The 24,893-nt window shown below is 41.9% G+C and overlaps 1 protein-coding gene across 1 annotated transcript in view; it reads right to left on the bottom strand.

Annotated features, from left to right (window-relative positions):
* Window positions 1–24,893, bottom strand: part of RORB (RAR related orphan receptor B) — a 201,663-nt gene that overhangs the window by 38,491 nt on the left and 138,279 nt on the right. Inside the window, exons 2-4 of the mRNA XM_084628124.1 lie at window positions 22,082–22,167; window positions 14,253–14,394; window positions 9,995–10,396 (exon numbers count right to left, since the gene is read on the bottom strand). Of these exons, the coding sequence (XP_084484250.1) occupies window positions 9,995–10,396; window positions 14,253–14,394; window positions 22,082–22,167 (630 nt within the window). The remainder of the gene's footprint in view (window positions 1–9,994; window positions 10,397–14,252; window positions 14,395–22,081; window positions 22,168–24,893) is intronic.

Genomic DNA, 24,893 nt, shown 5'->3' on the forward strand with positions numbered 1-24,893 from the left:
CAAGGCATTGTAAAACTAGCAAACTTTTCAGTTTAAAAAAATAATCCTCTGCATTTCTGCAAACTTATACAGTACTTTTTGAGACCAAATCAAACATTTATTTCTAAATGATAAGCCCAGAGCAGCTAAAAAAATCAGGTTTTACAGTGAAGAGGAAACCAAAAAAAGGCTCTTAGGTTCAGTATCAGCTGAAGCGAGAAAGATGAAGGTGTTTCAGTTTTGGCATGTTCTAGTTTATTCCTCTGCTTTTCTGTCCCTTTGTGTGATGTAGCTGAAACAGTTTCTGACTGAGGAAAGCTGTCAAATTAGTTTTAAATCTTGCCATATACCGCTCTCTCTTTGTGAGTTTGAGTGAACGTATGAGAGGGGAGGGGAGAGAGAGAATTAACAAAATAGTTACCGTGATAGTTACAAAATTAAGGGTTGGGTTTTTTGGTCTAAACTGAGTCAGATGTGCTGAAATGGGCATACAACTGTCATATTAATTTATTTTGACTATCACCTTTAAATAGGTATGGAAAGTAAGGTTATGATGGTGTGGAATAGTGCCCAAAGGGTGTCCGTGGAATACACACGTTGGAGTAGTTTAATTAGTCACTAGATGGCAACGTTGCTCCATTGAAATATAGCTTTAAGACATATACTGTTGCTGTACTTGAGGGGATTTTAAAACAGGAGTTGAGAAATGTGACTTCATATCACCTCTGTAAGAGGGATCTTAAAATATGGCCTGGGAAAGAGAGAAGCAAAGAGACACACAAGGCTCACAGGGCTACAGTTACAGATGTATCAGTTTGTTCTGGTTTATTGTGCATGTGTGTTGCAATGGCAAGATAATCCTATAGAGTAGGTGGGTTTTTAACATTGTACTTGGCAGTAGTATTTCTGACATTTTTGAAATATTAAGAAGACATTTTTTAATTTTAAATATATTTTTATGGAGGGAGATGGGTTACAGTACGACTCTGTCAGTCTCCAGAGTGTCCCTTCAAGTAACATTTGACTGAAAAGATCATCTTAAATTACATGCCCGCTGAAATCCAACTCAGCAGAGAAGACAAATTCTGGAGTGACTGAAGCAGGAGTTAGAGAAAACAGAATTCATACTCTTGGGGACATATTTTTTTCAACAGTCAGGTTATGTCTACCCCTCAGCCTATGTTGGCAAAATGTATGTCGCTCAGGGGTGTGAATATTCCACATCCCCTGAATGACATATATTATACTGACATAAGCGTTCATGTACACAGTGCTATGTCAGCAAGAGAGCTTCTCCCGCTAACACAGCATCTGCTGCTCGCGGAGGTGGGTTTTTTACCGCGATGGGCGAGGTCTCTCCCATCACCATCTTCACCAGATGTGCTGCAGCAGTGCGGCTGTAACAGCTCAGCTGTGCTGCTGCATGTATAGACATACCCTTAGAAATGAAACATACTACATGGTCTTGCAAGAAAGTTTGGTGCTATCATAGGAACCTGGTATATGAGGCAAAGCATAGAGCTTCAGTTCAAAGTGCTGCTGAAATCCCAATAGAATGTCAGCATGGAGGGATAGATCCAGCTCCCATTAAAGTCAATGAGAGCTTTTCCATTGATATGAAGGGGAGTTGGATTCGGCCCTTAAAATGCATCAGTGAAGGAGCCAAAAGCTTTTAAAAATTAATATCTCATATAAAAATGAGAAACTGTGTGCTAAATTCCTGGTTGTCAGAGTGCTTTAATAAATAATAATAATAATAACAACAACACTTTACTGTATATAATGCTGTTTATCCAAGGACCTTCAGCATTGTTATACACTGAACCGAATCACGGTTGAAACCTTCAAGGTATTGAGCATTGTTGTTTCTGTGGGGCTATCTGAACCCTTAACTGGAAGTTATTGTGCCCCCGACCTCAACCCATATTTTGGTTTTCTTTTCTGTTAAATACCAGTCAAGGGTTTTTAACTTTAAATGTAACTGTTTATTTTTGCCATGTTGCAGACCTCACTTTGCTTTTGGTTTCTGGTTGAAGGCAGGGTCAGGGCCAGCCCTTCATTTTGCAGGGGCCTGTGTGAAATAAAACATACACTCCTTCTACACAGCACACTAAAGAGTGGCTGCAGGTGTTAAAGCACGTTAGTTCATTCACAGTGGTGAAGGCTGAGGGGATAATATCAGGCCAGATGATGTCAACATTGTTCACTATTTCACAGTTGCTTATTTTAGGAGAAACTTGTAGATACACAAGGCTGGCAGGTGCAGCTTAAGTAGATTACCACCACTTCCTGCCCGCTGTTAAGAGCTGATGTAAAGAGCTACTAGAGGAAGCCATTTCTGATGCACGACAACATTTTTAGTGGCCCTATAAAACCCAGGAATTATGCTATGCAATCAGGAATGACATCTATCTTACCTATTCACTATTTGCATATGTATATATAGATATAGACACTCCTGTAACACTCTCCACAGTTGTATCCCCGAATAGGCTTTTTCCCCACCCTCACCAGGTATAATAATAAATTGTTCTCCTTCTTCTGTGGATTTTACAGGAACTAAGGGGATGGGGCTTGCTCCTTTCCCTCAAAATAATATTAAATGACTATCAACTTTCCCATTCATCTTCCACAGCAGCCAGTTGTCTTGTATTGGACCCCAGTCTTGCCAAGAGATTCACCAGTGTAAGTGTGGTATTAGGAACTGTACCTTAAAATAGTTTAGTATCCCAGACAGGAAGTTATACAGAGGCAGTTTGAACTGTGTCCCTGAATAATGAGGATTTCTTTCAAGCCTCTTGGACCCAGAGTCATTACTGAACACCACAGTGGAATCCCCTGCAATCAAAGGGACTTCATGCAATCAAAGGGACTCCTTATAAAATGAGAGAAGTGATTTAGCTGATCATAGCTAGAGCAGTGATAAATTCAGTGGGGTTATCAAACCCTTGTTCTGCTGCAGTCCACACAGACTTTTATCTCATGAATTTCACTATGAATTTCAGGTTTGAAACCCCAAAATAAAAAGGTAAATTCTGTCAAATCTGCCAAATTTCATCTGCTTTGTTCTAATGGTTCATGATTCTTGGAGAACAGTTTCCATCACTCTTGAAAAAGAAAAAGAAAAAGAAAAAGAAAAAGGGACCAGATCCTTAGCTGGTGCAAAGCTGAGGATCTGCCCCTATATATTTATTTCATTTTAAAAACATATTGTAAGTAGTCTTATTTTATTTTGCTATGTAATAGGAATCAGGATATTGGAACATATTTCTTTCAATAAATAGATTTTCCAGTTATCAAATGCCTTAGTTTTGCATCTATGTTTAATTATCCACAAAGCCTGTTTATTGCTCCATATGTTTCATCATGAACATTATTTCTTAGCTAGCAAAAAGACTTCACAGTTTTGCTTCTACGCCCTGGATGCTGCTTTTGATTATATATATCCTGTGTTTAACAGAGGACAGTCATTTTACCCTCTTAGCACATACTGTGACCAGATCATGTACAGTTATACAGGGAACTATTCAACCGCTTTGAATGAATGCACTATGTTTCTAAATACAATGTGGAAGCCTGGAATTTAACTACTATTTGTCGATATTTCCTCCTACAGGCCTATTTGCTGTTACAATACTTAGGAACACAAACTGGCATGCAGTACTTGAGTATCTAGCCCATAAAAAAGCCTCATGTTGCCTTGACATGATAGGACCCTGTTTTTTTAAAATATCAATTGGGTATCAGTAGTGAACTTCAAAATGAAGAGATGAATATGACATTAACACATCTACATTTTCATTACTGATATTAATGGATGTGAACTTAGATTCAGAACATAGTGAAGATTATTATTTTTTTAAAAAGGTCTAAAAATAACATGGTTTTTAAAGAACAAATCATGCCAGGCAAACCTGACCTATTTTTAATAAGAATTACAAAATTAGTACGTGAAGAAGGGACCATCGACAATGTATAAAGCATTTGATAGGGCATCTCATGAAATTTTATTTATAAAATTAAATTGACTTTTAAGTGAACACCATGACATGGACTGCAAACTGGCTGATGGGCCATGAACAAAATGCTCAAAGGCAATTTATTCAATTGCAGCAAGTTGTTTAGCTGGGTGCAGCAGGGATCATTGTTAGGTTTAATTCTACCAATATTGAACATTTTGTCTAATAATCTGGAAGAGAGGATTCGCCACATGTTATTTAAATGATCAAATTATTCTAAATTGTAAGGAAGTGCAAATGTAAGTGAGGAGAGAGACAATTTAAAGTGACCAAAAGAGGTTAAAAGTATGGGTATAGAAAAAGGGGATTCAGCCTTGGAAATATGCACACCAATATATCTTGGGAAGCTAGCCCCAAATGAGAAATTCGATGTGTGGGAGAAAAGAACAAAGCTCTAATATGAAAAGAGATGAAGGGGCTACGGTGAGCAGCAAAATAGAGATTAGTGGGCATATAAAGTGGAAGCAAAAACGGTCACTGTGATTCTGGATTGCCTCTGCAGAGCCAACATGTCCCAAACCATGGAACCATTTGTGTCTCTCCATTTCTCCACATGATTCCCATGAGAATAAACTTGCAATCAGTTTTGGGTATCTCAGTACCAAAGAGATGTAAAGCAATTTACGGGAGTTGAATAAAATATAGCAACATGTATTTTGGCTGCAGAGTTTGAGAGATTGATTCTTGAGGTAAGATTAATAGAGTGGGTATAGTACCAACTGGCTAAGTGACAACTAAGGAGCAGCAAGATAACCAACTAAAAGTATTTTAAGAATGTAAACAGAAGAGGAAAATTTAATCTGGAAAACTTCCTAACCATGAGATTGGCTGGAATGCTTCCAAAGAGTAGTAAGAATTAATGGAACATTAATGTCACTTGGGACAGTTAAAGCAAGACTGAGTAAATCACAAGAAAATATATTATAGGGAGCAATCTTCACTGGCATAGGATCAACTTAATACATCCTTTCCATCTCTATTTTATATTATTCTCTATCATTTTCACATAGTACAGGCCATAACTCAGGAGAGCACTTCTACTCACACAATAGTTAAGTACATACTTAAATTTAAGCCCAAGCTTCAATTTCACTGAAGACAACAAGACATAATCACATGCTAAACATTAAGTATATGCTTAAGAGATATCCTGAATGTGGGGAGAGGGGACTTAAGCATGTGCTTCAGTGTTTTCATATATTGGGACCATGGACTGCAGAGCAGTTTTCCAAAAGTTCAAGTAATATAGCATTAGCACATCTTTTCTATTTTGTTTAAACATACCTCTTCACTAAGAGTGAGTCAGGTAGTCAGAATTGTTTATATATAACTGGAAAGTCAACAAAAGGACTGAAGAGCTGAAAAATATGTTGATTTCTTATTTGTACTAAGCTACATACAGTCATTGTACTGAACAGTTCATTCCCTTGTGAATAATATTACTGGTTCCTGCAGTTAAAGACACAGGGAACATCTCTCAAACTAACAGGATCTTTCAGAATGGAACAAACTTGATGTCAGTGGAAATTCAGTAGAACCTCAGAGTTCCGAACACCAGAGGAATGAACTGACTAGTCAACCACACACCTCATTTGGAACCAGAAGTACGCAATCAGGAAGCAGCAGAGACAAAAAAAAAGAAGCAAATATAGTACAGTACTTTGTTAAATGTAAACTACTAACAAAATAAAGGAAGAATTAAACAAAAAAAGATGTTATAAGATAAGGAAACTGTTTCTGTGCTTGTTTCATTTAAATTAAGATGGTTAAAAGCAGCATTTTTCTTCTCACAGTAAAGTTTCAAAGCCGCATTAAGTTCAGTTGTAAACTTATGACTATTTCAGAGTTCTGAACAACCTCCATTCCTGAGGTGTTTTTAACTCTGAAGTTCTACTCTATGCCAATTGACACTAGTTGAAGATCTGGTCTTAAGAGCATCCACAGTAGTTTTCATTCATTAAAACAAAACAAACAAACAATCAAACAAACAAACAAAACAAAACCACTTGGGTAAAATTTCAAAAGGCCCTATGACCAATTTTTAAAAGTAACTTAGGCACTTAGGCAGTTAAGTTTCACAAAGGGCTAGATCCATAAAGGAAACGTAAACTCCATAGTGCAATACCGAATGTTTAGAGTTCTGCCACCTACTGAAATCCTTAGCTGTAACTTGGTCACTGGGTCAGAGAGAAAGTGAGAATGACTTTATAGCCAAGTGGTTAGCACACTGTCCTGAGAGACCTGGATTCCAGGCCCTGCTCCAATGACTATTTAAGTATTTCATAAAAAGTGGAACACCTTCAACAGGAGAGATGTGCTTTAGTGTTTTCCTGTATTGGGACCATGGACTGTAGGGCAGTGAGAGAGATTGAGAGAGATCCACCTTATATACGGAATACCATATAGCCCAGCAGCTAGATTACTCACCTTCTTCCTTTCTGTTTGTGTGGAGCCTGATCTGGTAGGCATGCTCTACAGTGGCCTCTGAGAATGCCTACGGATTGGCCTCCACAGGCGAGATAGATGAGGGAATTCCTAGCTTGAGGATCCTGCTGGAACTGAGGTAGCATCAGGATTTAGGCAGCGTGCATGCCCACTGGCAGAAATGTAGGCTCATCGGGGACTTTACCAGTGAAAACTTAGCAATCTAGGGAATTTAGGTGCCTACAGGGTTAAGTGGTGACTGAGCAGAGGTTTTGAGGATCTAAATTTTGGACTTAGGTGATAGTTAAGTGCCTAAATTCCTTTGTGGATGTAGCCAAAAACCTTTGCTTAGTCCAACTTTCCCTACCCAAATTTGGAGCTAGTATAAGGCTGCTCAACCACCAAATGGTTTTCAGTTTCACTAAGTGGAGAGAGTGAGAATTCTTCCTGTGCTGAGTTCCAAACTCCTCTGATTAACCCTCATGCTCCTCAACCTTGTTCCATCCTCAGGAAGCTAAAGTTACCCCGAATATATGGGATCAGAGGGAAATTTAGGGAAAGGAAAGGGTGAGTGCCAACTCAGTGCTCACTAAATTGTCTCATTACAGTGTGTTGAAGAGGCAGTTGTCTGATGTGCTCACCTCTGGTATGATCAGAGGGAGTGGAAGATCAAGGTGAGCCCAGCTCAGTTTTTTGCTAGGAAAGCAAGGAAAGGATGAAGATTTAGGCAGGGATATTGTTTTATCTGAGTGACCCTGAAGGACGAGAGAGTTTGGGCCTGATCTAAAACCCACTGAAGTAAATGGAAAGACTCCCACTGACTTAAGTGTCTGGGTCAAGCCCATAGAGAGCCCAAGAAACACTGGGGCAGCACCTCATCATCCCCACCTGAACAATCTACTGCAGTGTTTCTGTTAGCACACCACAGAAGCTATTGGTCCCCTGGTGCAGGTGAGTATTGGTTCACAGTTTTTTAGATAAACAAGTAGCAAATAGGCTGATGGTACAAATTACAGCAGCATCTTTACTCTCATTACAAAGTCCCTTCCTACACAAGATACTTCAGGGTCACAAGTGGTGGTATCTCTTAGACTTGACTTTTCTCCTTTGTTCCCACCCCAGATATCTTTAGGCACAAATTGGAAATGTGACTCTTCCAAAGCATATAGTCACGTTTGCACAAGCCAAGTGTATAAAACATTCAGTTTTCAGAGTAACAGCCGTGTTAGTCTGTATTCGCAAAAAGAAAAGGAGTACTTGTGGCACCTTAGAGACTAACCAATTTATTTGAGCATGAGCTGTAGCTCACGAAAGCTTATGCTCAAATAAATTGGTTAGTCTCAAAGGTGCCACAAGTACTCCTTTTCTTTTTGCAAACCATTCAGTGTGTGCAAAGAGCTCAAGGATTTGGTTTTCTGAGAGTGAACCTACTTTAGTTTATTTTTTTACTGATGTTATAGATCAGTGGTTCTCAACTGGGGGTCTGCGAGTCATTTCAGGAGAGCCACTGGGCCCCGTGGATGAAGACTGAAGCCCCGAGCCCCAATGCCCTTCACAGGGCTAAAGCCCAGAGCTACAGGGCTGAAACCCGTAGCTCTGAGCCTCAGTACTCCTGGCTGAAGCCCCAAGCCCTAGCCCCACCCACAGGATTGAGCCCAGAGCTGTGGGACTGAAGCCAGGAGCCCTGGTGCCACCCCGCAGGGCGGAAGCCCCAAGTCCAAGAGTGGGAGTTGGGAGTGCACAGAGGGCGTTGTTCCACCCCCTCCCCACAAAATGGCAGTGCCTTACCCAGAGCGGGGCAGTCCTGGGGGCAACTCCACACTGTCCCCCACCTCCTTCTCTACCCCAAGAGGCCCTGCCCCCTGGCCAGGTCAGAAGGGGGAAGTTGGAGCCAGGCACTGGAGGGCAGCTGCTGCCATGAAGAGGGCAGCCACAGAGCTCTCCTATCTCCTGCGGCTACTGCTGCTGCTGATGGTGCCCAGGGTTGTGGCTGCTCCTCAGCTCCCAGCTTTTACTGCTGGAGCAGTTGGTAAGAGCCACCAAAGTGGGTGACCCGACTCCTGGACAGCAGAGTCCTCAGGCAGCAGTGACCGCAGGACTGGGAGCGTTCCTGGGCTCCTGATACGCAGCCCCTAGCTACCCCTCTCCCTACACCCTGAGCTACCCCCGTGCCTGCACACAGTCCCTAGCTACCCCTCTCCCTGCACTGAGTTACACCCCTCTCTCCACACAGCCCCTAGCTACCCCTCTCCTTGCACTGGGCTACACCCCTCTCTCCATGCAAATCCTAGCTACTCCTTTCCCTGCACCCTGAGCTACCTCTCCTCCCTGCACATAGCCCCAGATACTCCCTGCCTCAGCCTGCACCTTGAGTGGTTTTCAAACTGAGCTGAGCCCCACTCCACCCTCCCATTTGTTTTATAAATTTTGGTTCCAGCTTTCCTGTCCCCTGATAGGCTGGATGGACTGCTGAGGTGAGTCAGGGGGTGGAGGTGGTGATCCCTCCCTGAGCCACGCTACGCAGAGCTGGCCTGAGCCCTGCTCCCCCCGAAAATGGAAGTCAAACTATGCCTACGCCCAAGGACACCCCCCGCCCCACCTGCCCTGGAGTTTTTATAGCATGTTCGGGGGTGGGGGGGCTCAGATAGAAAAAAAGTTAGAGATTACCCTTTCCCTCTTGTTTTTTAATTAAACCCAATTAGAGAGGTGTTACCCTCTAATTTTATTCTAAACCACAACTGACTCAGCAGTCATCACTTGTTGAGGTGGGAAGCTCTTAATTAGAAAGCCAGCCTCTTGTTCTTTCTTTCTTAGAATAGAATACAGTGCTTTCGGCTGAGTGTGTACACATGAGAGCCTGAGCCATTTTATTTCGTTAGAAACCTTCCCTAGAGTGTGACCAAAAGATCATTATTGTTCACCCAAACACAGCCTTTTTAACTGAAACAGCTGGCAGAAGGCTTGCACTGGCAGCTAAAGGAAAACTGTAGTAAGACGTATGCCTAAAACATCGAGTGAGTTAATCAGGAGAATACAAATCACAGCCTATATCGGGCCAGATCTTCATCTCAATTACACTGCTTTTAAATCAAGAGATCAGTGAAATTACTCCAAACGTACATCTATGTAACTGAGATCAGAATCTGGTGCTCATTTTAATAAACACAATAGAATGAGCCACCTTAGGGACTCTCTGTTTTGACAAGAATATGTATAGCTGTCAGAAAAGATCATTAAACCCTTCTGGTAATGAGCTCATTTGAAACAAGCTCCCTGTTAGTAATTATTACTTGGTTTTGATTGATTCATCAGTTGCTTTTGGTGTTCCATTTTCATAAACAGTTCATGAATTGCTGAGTTAAGAAATGTAATAATTATTTTAGAATGTCGTAAACTCAGTCCACAACAAAAGGCCCAGCTAGCCAGCCAGCCAGCCAGCCCTGTTTCAGGACCAGTCCATTCTAAATGAATCGGCTGTGTACCATATCAGTTAGAACTGGACTGCAATTTATTCAACAACAAAGAAAGTCAAATGGAATAGTGAATGCTTGAGGAGTGAGAGTTTTTCTTACCTATTTCAGTCATGGTTATCCCCGGAGCTAACTGCCCATTGTTGAAAGAGCTATAGGTAAACAAGTTTGGTACAGAAGTGAGGTCATAGATAGGTTCCTGCTTTATCTGTTTGATTCCAGTCATGTCTAACCCAGACTGATCTGGGGAGGGCTGGGCAGAATCCACATTATAATAACCCTCGGACTTTGGCAGGTCAATGACATGCCCATTTGAGTAAGTGCCACCAGTTTCGTTGTTCAGGTTGCTCAAGCCATTACTGATGCTGCTGCTGTATACCCTGGCAAGGGCTTCTGCCTCACCACTCTGCTGCTGCCGTTGCTCCTGTAATCGCTGCTGGTGCTTCTGCACTTCAGCATACAGGCTGTCCCTCTGCTTTTTGGACATTCTTCCAAATTTCACAGCTGAAAAGCAAACCATAACAGAAACCATTGCTCTCTTTTCTTAAATTGTTTCCCTTTTAACATCACTTTTGCCCTGTCTTTCTGCTGGGGAAATCAGAGATGACACAAATCTGCAGACTACCCACGTATTATGAAAGCTGAAGCAGTATGCTCTTGGATTTGCAAGGTACCAACGCTGCTCCATTTTGACAGACAGGGACTCAGTCAAGCAACATATTTCTCCCTGCTGTGAATGTTAAAAAGACCTGGCATCTTTCTCTTCTCTCGCTGTGTTCACTTCACAACAACCCAGAGGTATATAAAACTTACAACCTTTAGATTTGTATCCCATGTGCTTTATCAAGTTGCTCCCAAACCTTTAAACTATGCACTAACTGATTAGTGCCTTCTGATGAAAGCAAATCCTAAAGGCCTGTTATTGAAACCTTTCAAGGGGCTATTATCTTCACACTCCTACTTTTTTTTAAACAACATTATAGGTTAGAGTCAGGACCTGCAGGGAAACAGCAGACTTGAAGGTAAGCAGCATAAATGAATGGCACATCTCATTTGGATTTGCACAATCATATTTTACCTAATCTCCATCGATAAAATTTGTACATTCTTCACTGTTGACAAATGAAGGAAATAGTGTTACTTTTAGAGTAAGTCAGCATCAGAGTACAAACTGGATTCTCTAGCGCTTGAAATCTTTAGAGACTCATGTCTTCCTAAAAGGTATGCTCTAATTCAAGCATGAGTTATTAGGCTTGATGCAAGAATTACTGGCTGAAATTCTATGGCCTATGTTATACAGGAGGTCAGTCTAGATGATATTAATGGTCCTTTCTGGCCTTAAAATCTATTAAATATTTTTGGGCAAATCTGGGAAACTTCAGCCCAAAGATGGTAAATAAGCTTTTAGAACAAATGAGGTCACTTAGTGGGCAGAAGATCTAGAGGGGGAAGAAGAGGGTATCAAGGATGGAGTCCTGAGGGATACCAATACAGAGCACAAGGGAGGGACACCAGGACATTCCTTTTTGGGAATGTAATTATAGAATGGTTATTAGCCAAGATGAGAGGGATGGTCTCCCTAGCCTCTGTTTGCCAGAAGCTGGGAATGGGTGACAGGGGACAGATCACTTAATTAACTGTTCTGTTCATTCCCTCTGAAGCACCTGGCATTAGCCACTGTCGGAGGACAGGATACTGGGCTAGATGGACCTTTGGTTTGACCCAGTATGGCCATTCTTAATGAAGCATCAAATACTCCTTTCATGTGGTATGAGGACAAGTGTTTTCCAAAGCCGCTGAATTACTTTAGATCCTTCTACTTATTGTGCTAAATTTAGAGACAACATAAGTGACTGCTGAAGATGGGCCTGATTCTCATTTACACTAGGGCCACTTTATACTTCTATTTATATCCTCTTTCAGACCCCCTTATGATAGTCAGATCCTATAAGTCTGTGCGAATGTGAGTGTAACTTGCAATCTGAGGGAGCTGAAAGATGTGCAAGAAGAGAAGAAAAGCACCAAAGAAAGCAGGGTGCAAGAAGGTATATCAGATAACAGCTCCATCAGGGATTCGATGGATTCATTTAGGGATTCGATTCCCTGCTATGGCCCTGCCTTTCCATCCCCTGAGCATATAAATTATATCTCTTTACACCGTCATTTGCATTACCTATGGATCCTGCCCATCATTCACTTCTCGCTCTTATTTTAACCTCAGCAGATGAGAGCAGGGAGGGCCAATCCACAACTACTTTATGTTGAAAAATGCAACTACATATTTTCTTTAATTTTAGGGCCTCAGTAATAGAAACAAACACCCACTGTTTATGCTCATTATATTTTCATTAATTGGGCTCTCCAGCTGCTGTCAATTAGCATCCTGCCTCTGTGTGATAGAAATTAGTCTGTTATTAGACTGAGAGTTAAAATTCACATATGATTTCTTTGTAACAATGAAAAAAAATCAATAAAGGCAAGACTATTTATATTACAGTGTTTATACTTGTAGAGGTTAGAGCAGGGAGTGGCAACCTCTGGCACACGGCCCATCAGGGAAATCCGCTGGCAGGCTGGGATGGTTGGTTTAACTGCAGCATCCGCAGGTTCAGCCGATCGCAGCTCCCACTGGCCACGGTTCGCCATTCCAGGCCAACTGGGGCTGCAGGAAGCGGTAGCCAACACACCCCTTGGCCCACGCCACTTCCCGCAGCCCCCATTGGTCTGGAATGGCGAACTGTGGCCAGTGGGAGCTTCAATTGACCGAACCTCCAGATATTGCAAGTAAACAAACCATCCTGGCCTGCCAGCAGATTTTCCTGACGGGCCTCATGCCAAAGATGCCAATCCCTTGGTTAGAGGAAGGCAGCACTGGGAGATGAAACCTTCTATTCATCTACACTATAGAAGACTCAGGAGCACAGACTGAGAAACTCTGTTTTACAGGTGAGGGACAGAGCTCTAGCAGCCAAACACAAGTGTCCCTGTGATGCCTTAGATCCTTCTGCTGCAGTCAGGAGACACCACTTTTATGAGGAGACTATATGCTGATTAACTGCTGAAAGAGCACAGCATTAATCTTCTTTGGGCAGAAAGGAGAGGCTAAGAACCCGGTCTGCTGCATGCTAGAGACCAAGTTGAATTCACTTAATGGTGAGACTGTGGTACCCTTACGCATGTTGGATAGAATTTTACATTGTGAACCGCCCCATTGTACCTATGGAGTAGAGTACTACTCAAAGTGCATATGAGTATTGCAATCTGACCTTAAACTAATTTAAAACCTCTGAACCATCAAATGACCATAATTTCTCTGGTGATCTACAAAGCTATAGGAAATTTAAAATAAATTCAAATGGCACATTTTTATAACTCTCCATGACCATTTTTTTTGCCACTATATAGCTATAGATAAGCAAATTAAGGTACAATTATGCCTACAAAATAGGAGAAATTTTTGTTTTCTTTTTGATGATTTTAAAATTTCAGTATGGATTTGGGAAGAACCCAAATTAACAGTAGTAGCTAGGGCTGGAATAATGCCAACGGGCTTTGCTCAAGCTTCCTTGCACAGCTCTGCCATTGCACCTCAATGCTAACCTGCAACACAACTCTTATTCTAGTCCCAGGCAATTCTCAATTTGTCAATCATGCTGACTTGTGTGTCAGTTTGGGAAGTGGTTAAGAGGACTAATAACTCAGTAAGGACCAAGCGGAGACCACCAGCACCAAAATATATAGTTTGCTCTGTGCAGCCTCACCCTGAAGTTTCAACGGGATACACGAACCTTCTTCATTTTTTTGTTTTCAGCAGTTGTGTAGCTCTCTTGTTCACTGCTAAACAGCAGAAGGTTGCACCAAGTCATTCCTTTGTAATGTAATGCAATTTTTATTGAAGTGCTTTCAGATCCTTTAGCATAAAAATCGCTCTAAGCATGCATATTTCCTTTTTAACTGTACATTTTATTTATTATACTGTCTCAGGCCCTCAAACATTTTTAAGCAGGGGAGTTTTAATACATCAATATTTAATATTATTAATATAAAATGTTATCTGATCCAGCATGTGAAGCCATCTCTAAGAGAGGAGGACCTTTTTGCTTTTAACCAGAATGCCACATTTCTCTTTATAACATTTTGTTTTAATCTAATGTTGCTCTCTATTTGTTATTCTCCCACCCCCATGAAAAAATGCTCCTAAGTTTAAGGAATGGCAAAGATCTGTTTTACTGTGAACATGTTAAGGAGCAGTTAACTTTTCTTCTTTCTTTCCAGAAATCTGTCAGGGGTTTAAGTAGTCAGCAGCAATGAAGAACAGTTTCAAAGGGTTTATCTATGAAGCAGGAAGCTAACTCCTTACCGTCTCTAGACATTCCTAGGGCAAGACACTTCTGCAGTCGGCAGTGTTGGCAACGATTTCTGTTGGTTCTGTCAATTAAACAGTTTCTCTGCCTGGGGCAGGAGTAAGAGGCATTGTTCTGCTGACTCCTCCTAAAGAAACCCTAGAGAGACAGAGTGAAAAAGAGAGGGAGAGAGAGAGAGAATTACCATATATATAGATATATATATAGTGGCATGCCACTGCAATAAACTCTAATTCAGTGACATTTTGTTTATGATACAACTTTGTAGATGCTTTAACCATAAATAGTGAAATAAACTCATGTTCTCTCCTGATATGAAAAACCTGTGCATTACTCCGTAAAATATAATATGCGGGTATGAGGGTAACAAACAGGATAGAGTGATAAAATATAGTACATCCTCAATAATACAATAAACACTGAACTTCATCAAATGCTCAGGGAGACTCTCACCAATATTTATAACAAGGCGACTTAGTGCCATTTGCTCCGAATACTTTTTTTGTTGAAGAAAATGTACTGGTAACTTCTAACACGGACAATTTGTTTATTCACTGGCTACATGTGGTATCAGAAGCTGTAATGTATTGTAAAAGCGGCAAAGAGTCCTGTGGCACCTTATAGACTAACGGACGTATTGGAGCATAAGCTTTCATGGGTGAATACCCACTTCGTCGGATGCATGTAGTGGAAATTTCCAGAGGCAGGTATAAAGATGCAAGCAAGAATCAGGCTAGGGATAACGAGGTTAGTTCAATCAGGGAGGATGAGGCCCTCTTCTAGCAGTTGAGGTGTGAACAGCAAGGGAGGAGAAACTGCTTTTGTAGTTGGCGAGCCATTCACAGTCTTTGTTTAATCCTGAGCTGATGGTGTCAAATTTGCAAATGAACTGAAGCTCAGCAGTTTCCCTTTGAAGTCTGGTCCTGAAGTTTTTTGGCTGCAGGATGGCTACCTTTAAATCTGCTATTCTGTGTCCAGGGAGGTTGAAGTGTTCTCCTAGAGGTTTTTTGTATATTGCCATTCCTAATATCTGATTTGTGTCCATTTATCCTTTTACGTAGGGACTGTCCAGTTTGGCCCATGTACATAGCAGTGGGGGCATTGCTGGTACATGATGGCGTATATTACACTGGTGGACGTGCAGGTGAATGAACCTGTGATGGTGTGGCTGATCTGGTTAGGTCCTGTGATGGTGTTGCTGGTGGAGATATGTGGGCAGAGTTGGCATCGAGGTTTGTTGCATGGATTGATTCCTGAGTTAGAGGTTATGGTGCGGTGTGTAGTTGCTGGTGAGAATATGCTTCAGGTTGGCAGGTTGTCTGTGGGCAAGGACTGGCCTGCCTCCCAAGGCCTGTGAAAGTGAGGGATTGTTGTAGATCACTGATGATGATTTGGAGAGGTTTTAACTGAGGACTGTATGTGATGGCCAGTGGAGTTCTGTTGGTTTCTTTCTTGGGCTTGTTTTGCAGCCGGAGGCTTCTGGGTACACATCTGGCTCTGTTGATCTGTTTCCTTATTTCCTCGTGTGGGTATCGTAGTTTTGAGAATGTTGGTGAAGATCTTGTGGGTGTTGGTCTCTGTCTGAGGGGTTGGAACAAATGCGGTTGTACGTCAGCGCTTGGCTGTAGACAGTGGATCATGCAGTGTGTCCGGGATGGAAGCTGGAGGCATTAAGCTAGGCATAGCAGTCGGTGGGTTTTCGGTATAGGGTGGTGTTAACGTGACCATCACTTATTTGCACTGTGGTGTCTAAGAAGTGAACCTCCTGTGTAGATTGGTCCAGGCTGAGACAATATGTCTGTTAGTCTATAAGGTGCCACAGGACTCTTTGTCGCTTTTACAGATCCAGACTAACATGGCTACCCCTCTGATGTAATGTACTGTGTGATTCCCTAGGTTAACCTGGAGAAGCATGAACTGATTTGGAGGGAGCAGATACTCCACAAGTGACAGGTAATTCAAATTGAGGCATCTACAAGAGCCCTAGGATTTAATGACCTTATTAGCTAAAGTGCAATGGAAAAAGCAACACTTTTAAACAATACCATCCTCCTCCATGAAAAAAATCATGACATTTCATATGTAAAAGAAATATATTATTATCAGGTAAATACAGAAAATTAAAAAGCCCAGTTTAGCTAGGGAATGGGCTAAAAAACCTTAAAACTTTTAGTTACCCAGTCTCAGTAGGGTTTTTTTGAGTGTTATTCTGGCCAGTTGTTTGGATTTGTGACTGGGGACAAGAGTACTAGAACTGGAGAGCATGTCCTTACTTAGTCATAGCCATTGAGAATGGCACCATCAGGCAATATTAGGGCAGAAGTGACAAGAAATTCCAGAGATGTCAAGAGGAATGGAGCCAGGAAGGGGAGATGAGAGACGTAAAGCGACACGTGATGTTCTTCTCTCTTCTACAGAACAACGAAAGGTAAAGAGCACAGGAGGAGCAGGGAGCCCAAAGAGGGGGAGAGAAACAAAGGAGAGAAATTCATTGGAGAACCTAGCAGCTTTAGAAACAGGCAACTGCACACTTACAAAGTGAGAAAGAGATGGAGGGGGAGTCTAGCAACCGCAGGAAGACATGAAGGCAGATAGAAGGTAAAAAGTGCAGTTAGCATCTGTAGGAGGAAGACAGAGTAAGGTTAGACACTGGTAGCAGTGGCAGTGAGGTGGCTGAGTGTTGCTAGGATGGTTTGTAGACTAAACCCGAACTGAATCAGAAAGCTAGGGCTGGCTTCATTCAACAGCTAGTCCAGTGTTGTTTCAGTACAGGACTATGGATGACAGCAGCAAATGATGGCAATAATAATAGCTGTGGAGTCTGGAGAAACAATGGTGAAGAAACAATGTAATTGGATTGTACATGACTGGATTCACTCAGTAAAGACAGTATTTGACGCTTCACTCAAGTCCTAGTGCATTGAACGATGGCCAGAGGTGTCACTAGCACTGGACAACAGGTATTGGGTTTGAGTAAAGATACCGACATTCCCAGTCCATGAAGTGAAGTTTAAAGTCCCATTTCATCTACCCTGCATAGGTTATAACCACTAACACAACCAATTTAAAATTTAATTTAATATGTGAGTTTTTTATCTTTGGGAATGCAGTTGTCCTTTAGGGAAAGTGCCAATGAAAAATTGTAAAGCACTTATCTGATCCTGACTGTCAAAGAATTTACTGAACCAATGGCTGTGGGATTAATTTAAGGCTAATTTAGCGCTAATTATGAGACATTTCTTATGTATTTGCCGTACTTCATTACAAATTTCCTTTTTGGCATAAAAAGGGTTTTCTGTTTTAAATTTAAGCAATTCAGTGTGAATAGGGAACTGAAAGACTGGATTAATCAGATCAGGTCAATCTTATTTTTAAATGTAACAGTTATAAAAATTAAGTTTTTTAAAATTGTAACTATTACATAGTGTAGAGTATCATATTTTAGTGCTACAAAGCTTTTGATAGTGAAGACTGAGTCGCTTATTTTCTATCATACAGGAATTTACACTATCATTCTTTGTTCTTATTAGAATATCATAGGACATATTCAAATTTTGACTTGGTATAATTTATTTTTTCCCTTCCCTCATCAGAGCTAAATGTTTTCTTAGAATATATAATATTTTATATCCTTTTTTTGAATGGCTACATTTATTGGGGAGAACAATTGCTCTTTTGGGTAGAAGAATTGCACTGACCTAATGACAGGTTTCAGAGTAACAGCCGTGTTAGTCTGTATTCGCAAAAAGAAAAGGAGGACTTGTGGCACCTTAGAGACTAACCAATTTATTAGAGCATAAGCTTTCGTGAGCTACAGCTCACTTCCTCAGCTGTAGCTCACAAAAGCTTATGCTCTAATAAATTGGTTAGTCTCTAAGGTGCCACAAGTACTCCCTTTCTTTTTACTGACCTAATGGGTAGAGTAGAAGAGCTAAAAACAAAGTTTCTTGGTTCTTTTCCTAACTCTGACATTAAATCACTTCGTGATGTTGGGCAACTCACTTAACCTTTCTCTAGCTCAGTTTCCCAGTCTGTAAAACAGGGATAGTAATATGTCCCATACCTCAAAGAACTAGGCTGCAGTTTTAACCACTTCCCACAATGGTGGAGAGACAGGTGGAATGAGACACTTTTGAGAGCCCCAGAGACATTGAGGTAGGAACAAGGGGTGAAATCCAGGTCCAAATGAAGCTGGTGGGGAAATTCCCATTGGCTTCAATGGGGCAAAGATTGCACTGAAGGTGCCCAGGCATGCTGCAGGATACAATAGTGCTATTTGCTACACCCTTTAACAAGGTGCAATGAGGACTGATAGGTCAGATATAGAGTGATAGCTTTGTGAAAAGTGTTCACCCACAGGTGACAGGGTGTTTTTGTCTTTTATCATTTTCCTGCGTGAGTTCATCTGAGAGAGCAGTGACTATCTGGTTTCACCCAGATAGTTTTTATTGGGGCATTTAGTGCACTCGAAGAGTAAAGATGTGTTGTGGTGGGTGTTGATCATTGTAGCAGTGGAGATATGGCTGCAGGTTTTGCATCCGTTGTTCTGTCTGGTTCTGGTGCCGTTTTGAGTCTCTGTGTCCTGGTCTGTGGGGAGCTTTCTTCTGATGATGAGCTTGGAAAGGCTGAGGGGTTGTTTAAATGCCAGCAGTGGGTGTTTACAAAACAATCACTCTATGGGCTTGTCTTCGTGTACAGCACTGCAGCTGCACCAATGTAGCGCTTAAGGGGATGTCTTCACTACCAACGTGGCTGTGTGAGCTCTCCCAGTGCTGTAAAAAAACCACTCCCACGAGGGGAGAAGCTCCCAGTGCTGGTGCACTGTCTACACGGCCACTTTACAGAACTGAAACTTGCATTGCTTGGGCGGGGTGGTGTTTTTTCACACCCCTGAGCAAGAGAGTTTCAGCGCTGTAAAGTGGCAGTGTTGACAAGGCCTTAGTGAAGACGCTACTATGCCACTGGGAGAGCCTCTCCCATCAGTGTAGTTAATCCACCTTCCCAAGAGGCGGTAGCTCTCCCATTAACATAGCACTGTCTAGAGGTGGGCGCAGGAGGTAGGATTTTGCACACCCCTCAGCGATGTAGTTATATTGGTTATACTATACTATATACTATACTGATATAGGTCTGTAGTGGAGATACGGCCTATATCTGACCCCTTAGTCCTCATCCTCAAAGGAAACCTGCACAACACTTTCAAAAGATGAGCCCAGGTGCTTAAATTCATCTTTCCGCTAGACACTAAAAATCATGGATTGAACAGATTTCCTGGATTTATGGCTTATTACAACAACCTGTTACTCTTTACCCCTCTGTTTTTGTCCTATGACTACAGAGGTGTTAATGGGACACTCTACCTTGAATGGTCCCTTAGAATATGTGCTAACTACTTATGTTAAACAATCTGTTCCATCTTGCATTTTGCTGTGATGCTGGGAGTACCTTTCGCAGACCTGCAGAAGAGCTCTGTGTGGCTCAAAAGTTTGTCTCTCTCACCAACAGAAGTTGGTCCAGTAAGAGATATTACCTCACCCACCTTGTCTCTCTAATCTCCTGGGACCAGCACAGCTACAACTCGACTGCATACATCTTTCTTCATGACAGTCTCATGAAACAGGATTAGACTAATTGATCTGCTACTTTGAAACTGGCACAAAAACAATAGGGTTACAACTGTGTTAAGTGGTAGAGGAGCTTCTTATCTCAATATGCACATAGAGCTAAGAGGTATTGTCTCCTCTTGAGGCACACACAAGGGCTACCATTAACACTAATCACATCCAGAGGAGACTCTATTCCTTACTGCTTTGTGTAGACTGGTTACAGAGACAAGAAGCTCTTTTTCTGCTTAAAAGCATTTTTCTTTATTATTATTTTTGTGCCAATTTTAAAGTATCAGATCGATTAGATTAATCCTGTTTTATGTCTATTTCCAGTCCAGTATCACAATAAAACCGTGTCACAGGGGGGATGGCTCATTTACAATTATTAAAGTTTCTAAAAGGCAAGGTCTGATTTTTGACAATATGTCACTTCTCAATTTACTGGCATTAAATCAAACTCTTTATTTTTGGGATGTGGTAAATCCAATGTTTTGGATTTTTCAGATGCCTTCAATGTTATAAAATGCTAAATACAAACCTGGGGAGCGAGATATTGCACACTACACACATGTAGATAGATGTGTATGTGCGCCCACAAAATGTACAGGTGCACGTTTCCATCTACAAAATGACCTGCAGGTGCTAATCAGAGCCTTTGCATCTTTGCACCTTCAAGCAGGTAGTCAGAACTGCAAACACCAAGATTTGCCTTTGCAAAATTCTTGGCTGCTGTGAGAGCCAAAATAGCCACAGGGACTGCTTTAACATATGGCAGCCTTCCCCCAGGTGCCAATGGCTTGTGCTGCAGCCTCAAATCACTGGAGCAGGGTGACAGGTTTCAGAGTAACAGCCGCATTAGTCTGTATTGGCAAAAAGAAAAGGAGGACTTGTGGCACCTTAGAGACTAACCAATTTATTTGAGCATAAGCTTTCGTGAGCTATAGCTCACTTCATCGGATGTGGGCATTCTCCCTTGTACCCCAGCCTGCTCCCTTCCATCACCGGGGTATGCCAGGCCTACAAGGAGGGACAATGCCATGCCAGTTACACTCTTCCTGAGCTGCGGGAATTTCTCTCTGGGCAATTGCAACTTATTTATGTCCCCTTGAGAGCACAGAGGCACCAGAGTGGGGGCCAAAATCAGCACCATATCTCTTTAAACTGTGCATTATGACACTTAAATTAACTTTGACATTTCACACATACCGTAAATGAAACAAGAGCACAAAACTAGTCTCCAGGTTCATTCGGGGTGGAGCAGTTCTAACATACTGTAACCAGCATCTGTATCACCATTTATGCTGCATCACATATTAATAATTCAAAGCCTCAAACCAGGAGCTATTTCTAAATATCATCTGACTGTTGAATAAGGAAGACAACTAGTAAAATTAGACACGGAACACCTGTGTATCAGCAGCAGGCATTACAGCCTTTGACATGCCTTGTTTGAAAGGGTGTCAGAGTGTGTTGTTAAGTACACAGATCATAGAATCATAGAATATCAGGGTTGGAAGGGACCCCAGAAGGTCATCTAGTCCAACCCCCTGCTCAAAGCAGGACCAATTCCCAGTTAAATCATCCCAGCCAGGGCTTTGTCAAGCCTGACCTTAAAAACCTCTAAGGAAGGAGATTCTACCACCTCCCTAGGTAACGCATTCCAGTGTTTCACCACCCTCTTAGTGAAAAAGTTTTTCCTAATATCGAATCTAAACCTCCCCCACTGCAACTTGAGACCATTACTCCTCGTTCTGTCATCTGCTACCATTGAGAACAGTCTAGAGCCATCCTCTTTGGAACCCCCTTTCAGGTAGTTGAAAGCAGCTATCAAATCCCCCCTCATTCTTCTCTTCTGCAGGCTAAACAATCCCAGCTCCCTCAGCCTCTCCTCGTAACTCATGTGTTCCAGTCCCCCAATCATTTTTGTTGCCCTTCGCTGGACTCTCTCCAATTTATCCACATCCTTCTTGAAGTGTGGGGCCCAAAACTGGACACAGTACTCCAGATGAGGCCTCACCAATGTCGAATAGAGGGGAACGATCACGTCCCTCGATCTGCTCGCTATGCCCCTACTTATACATCCCAAAATGCCATTGGCCTTCTTGGCAACAAGGGCACACTGCTGACTCATATCCAGCTTCTCGTCCACTGTCACCCCTAGCCTCAGATGCCTGAGGCTAATGCAGATGCCAATGACAGTGCTGTATAAAGTCTCATACCTTGCAGCCTTCACATGTGATGACTCCATAGTGTATTCCAGAGGACTTATCTCCACAAATTTTGCATGGTATCACTTCAATTTGTGCTGAAAAAGAGAAAAGGGTTATTTTTGATTTATAATACTGTTTCTTTCTTTTCTGCCCTAACTACTGATCATAGATGTTAGAGCTGGTCAGACATCTAACTCCCTGCAAATGTAAAATTGTTCTTTATAATATTTTTTGTTTTTTAGTGCTCTGTTCAGTCCAGTTCTAATTGATTCACATGATGGGGCTTCCACCATTTCCCCGAAGGGACTGTTTCACAATCTAATAGATCTCATGATAAGAAAACTTTCCCTGACATTCACCGTAAGTTTTCTTTTTTTTTTTTAATTTCATCCCCTAGCTATACCTATTGGATCACTCTAAACAATTAATCTCCTTTTTTTGGTGTTTTTAGCCTTCAAATACTGCTAGCCAATAATCTTATCCTCCATCATATCCTCACTCTTCATTTTGCTGAGGCAGAATGGCCATATATGATTTGATGCTCTTTCTATTAAGCTCCCCTGGGCTCTTCCCTCTCACCCCCATCATGGCTCATTGTACTTGTACATTTGATATGATGCAATTCATGTGATATTCTTTCATGTCCTCTGATTTGTGATTTACTGACATACATCAAAGATACTAGCAACATCTGTATATATCTGCAAAGTTCTGCCTCCAAGGAATTGCTTAAACCAGTGATTTATTTGCAGACATACCTCACCTACTCCAGTCAAAGCCATTTATTTACTGGCTCTAAATTAGAGATGAGCAGGAGCTATAGATCCAGATCCTAACATCTCCAGTATCCGTTCTTTGCTTTGGCTAACTATAGAATTAGCGGCTAACTGCAAGATTCAGAACTGCATGTAGATTCAGATATACTCAGAATTGGAAGGTGTTTGCTTTTGGTTCAGGCCCTTCTACAACCTAAATATTCAATCACTTCTTAATCTGAAAATATATTTTCCTCTCTCTACATATAATTTTCTTTTTTCCGTCCTATATGTGAGACAGAATATTTGCCTCATTCTCCAACTTTGAATCCTTTGCATGACTTCTCCTGTCTATACTGCATTGTCACATCTGCTTACTAGTACAGTATGTAGGGACAGACTGTGCTTGGCTCTGGGCAGGTGCACTTGGGAGAGGGAGCAGGAAGCCTTCCTTCCCATGCAAGAGCCAGGCATAATTGTAGCCCTTGCACGTTGTGGGCCAGATCCTCAGCTGGTACAAATTGGTATAGCTCTAATGAAGTCAGTGGAGCTGTGGGTGTGACCTCCTGAGCAAAATACTGCTTCCTTCTGACTCCCTGGTGAGGCAAATGCCACCCCAAAGTGAGTGGGGAAGGCACATGCCCACCTCCCACCACAAAGATGCATCTGCCAGTCCTGCCACTGAAGCCTGGCTGGGATGGATGCAGAGGGGGAGCATGCTGTCTCCTAAGGGAGTAGTGCAGTATGCACTCCCCAGAGCTCTGGGACAGATTGTGGGTCAGTGCCTTCAAGGCACAATCTGGTTTTTAGTAAGTAACAAGTGTGCACATACAGTGAGCCATGATGGGAGTGAGGGGGAAACGGAACAGCCCAGAGGGAACCTAAGATGCATTCCCTTAAAAACCATGCTTTCACTTGGAGGTACCACAAATGCTAGAGCGCACACTTAGCTGAAGAGAATGAAAAAATCATTTTCAAACTACTGCACACACACATGCATTCAGGTGTTCATACTATGGATGCTGTTGGGAAAGCAGTAAAGTGCTCTGGCTTCATAATCTAGTACCAAACTGTACCTGTCATCATTGTTCCCAGGTGAGAGAACAGAGACTCATTACAATTATCTTTATAGTTCCCTTTATAGCTTGACTAAAATCAGATGAGTACCTGTAAGGGGTTGTCCCTACAACCTCTTGAAATGTGCTGTGTGTCTCTCACCACTAAATGATTGTTTATGGTGGTTAAGAATTCATTTTTTAAATAACTCAGTTTAATTTCCAGATACAGTGGCCTGCACAATTGCCTCCCACCCTCAAACAGCCTGGAAAGCAAGCCAGTCATAATTCAATTTATTTGAGCATGAGCTTTCGTGAGCTACAGCTCACTTCATCGGATGCATACCGTGGAAACTGCAGCAGACTTTATATATACACAGAGAATATGAAACAATACCTCCTCCCACCCCACTGTCCTGCTGGTAATAGCTTATCTAAAGTGATCATCAGGTGGGCCATTTCCAGCACAAATCCGATGAAGTGAGCTGTAGCTCACGAAAGCTCATGCTTAAATAAATTGGTTAGTCTCTAAGGTGCCACAAGTACTCCTTTTCTTTTTGCGAATACAGACTAACACGGCTGTTACTCTGAAACCTGCCAGTCATAATTGAGGCCCCTTCTTTCAGGGAGGTGAATATTCCTTGAGTGTATTCCCAGAGGTGAACAGTGTCCCACAGAGGGAAGGAAGGAGATAGGAAGGAACATACATGGATGGTGAAACTTCCACACCCACTGTGAACTCTAAGGCATTTGGGGAAGGACTGTGCTTCCCTGAGGCACAATGTCTCCTTGAGCACCTCTTGGGGCACAGTAGCTCAGCTGTCTGTCTTCCCCAGTGCAAGACCAGGTGATAAAAGCATGATCTAGACATACACAGTTGCATGCACTTGTGAACTCCAGTTCACTAAAGACAAATTTTCAAATGGGTTTTTAAACTGAGTCTCTAAATTACACTCACACAAATCTCATATATTTCGGTGTAATTGCTCATCTAACAACCTAGCACACAAG

The sequence above is a fragment of the Lepidochelys olivacea genome, assembly GCF_965140295.1.
Source record: "Lepidochelys olivacea isolate rLepOli2 genome assembly, chromosome: 5".
Lineage (NCBI taxonomy): Eukaryota > Metazoa > Chordata > Testudines > Cheloniidae > Lepidochelys > Lepidochelys olivacea.